The sequence below is a fragment of the Cariama cristata genome, unplaced genomic scaffold (assembly GCF_000690535.1).
Source record: "Cariama cristata isolate BGI_N322 unplaced genomic scaffold, ASM69053v1 scaffold18635, whole genome shotgun sequence".
NCBI classification, from domain to species: Eukaryota; Metazoa; Chordata; class Aves; order Cariamiformes; family Cariamidae; genus Cariama; species Cariama cristata.
In genome coordinates, this window is record NW_009617149.1 from 7,850 (window position 1) to 9,005 (window position 1,156).

Consider the following 1,156-nt stretch of genomic DNA (forward strand, 5'->3'; position numbering starts at 1 on the left):
CGTGCCCCAGCCTGAGCCGCCTGGCTGCCATCCTCCCGGCCTCTCCTCCGCAGCCAGAGGAAACGGCAAGGCCAAGTTTATTTGGGGCTGCTGCCAGGCAGGAGGCTGAAGGCAACCAGGTTAATCCCTGGGCAGGTCCTCGGTGCCTCTCTGGGGCACCGGTTCTGCCCGGCTGCTCGGTGTCGCACCAAAAACCGTGCGGCTGGGTCTGCTTTGTGACGGAGAAATGTCGCTAAACCAGTTGAATCTCGGTGTGCGTCCTGTGCTGGGCTCGAGTTGGCAAATTGTTTTGTTTTGTTTTGTTCTTTTAATTTTTATTTGTTTATTTCTTCCAGAATATGCTGAGTTTTTGCACTGCAAATCCAAAAAGTTCACAGATTTTGATGAGGTGCGGCAGGAGATCGAAGCGGAAACCGACAGGGTGACGGGAACGAACAAAGGCATCTCTCCCATCCCCATCAACCTCCGCGTCTATTCGCCGCACGGTGAGCGCGCTCTTTCTCTGACCCAGGCCTCCATGTGTTAAAACGCTGCAAAAGAAGGAAAAAAAAAAAAGGCATTTGCGTACGCAACGGCAGTGGGGTTTAGCCCAGCCTGTGTCCTAGAGGCAAATGTCGGCTGCTCCGTGTGTCTGGCTGATCTTACAGCGGCCTGGAGGCTGGAGGGGGCTGCCTGGGCCACCCACTGAGCAAACAGAGCAGTAACTCTTCTTTTGGAGGGGCTTTGAGGGCTTGCAGAGGGGTGGATCCTTCAGCAGATGCGAAAGATCCAACTGCAAGACCGAGAGCTCCCAAAGCCGGGCTCTTGACCCCGAACACGGGCGGTCTCTGTCCTTTCAGTGTTGAACCTGACTCTGATCGACCTGCCGGGTATCACCAAAGTGCCGGTGGGGGACCAACCGCAGGACATCGAGTACCAGATCAAAGACATGATCCTGCAGTTCATCAGCAGGGAGAGCAGCTTGATCCTCGCTGTCACGCCGGCCAACATGGATCTGGCCAACTCGGACGCGCTCAAGATGGCAAAAGAAGTTGATCCTCAAGGTAAGACGGACCCGTCCTCCTCTCTGTCTCTGTCCGCGCTGCTGCTCCACGCCCTGGACCTGCCCAGGTATGGAGTGAGAAAGCCTCTGGTGGCCATTGCGGCACCGTCTCGG

The 1,156-nt window shown here is 56.3% G+C and overlaps 1 protein-coding gene across 1 annotated transcript in view; it reads left to right on the top strand.

The window, feature by feature from the left end:
- LOC104161869 (dynamin-2-like) overlaps positions 1–1,156 on the top strand; it is a gene marked incomplete at both ends in the record, with an annotated part of 19,285 nt that overhangs the window by 3,795 nt on the left and 14,334 nt on the right. The window contains 2 exon segments of the mRNA XM_009700443.1: positions 336–485; positions 840–1,043. Of these exon segments, the coding sequence (XP_009698745.1) occupies positions 336–485; positions 840–1,043 (354 nt within the window).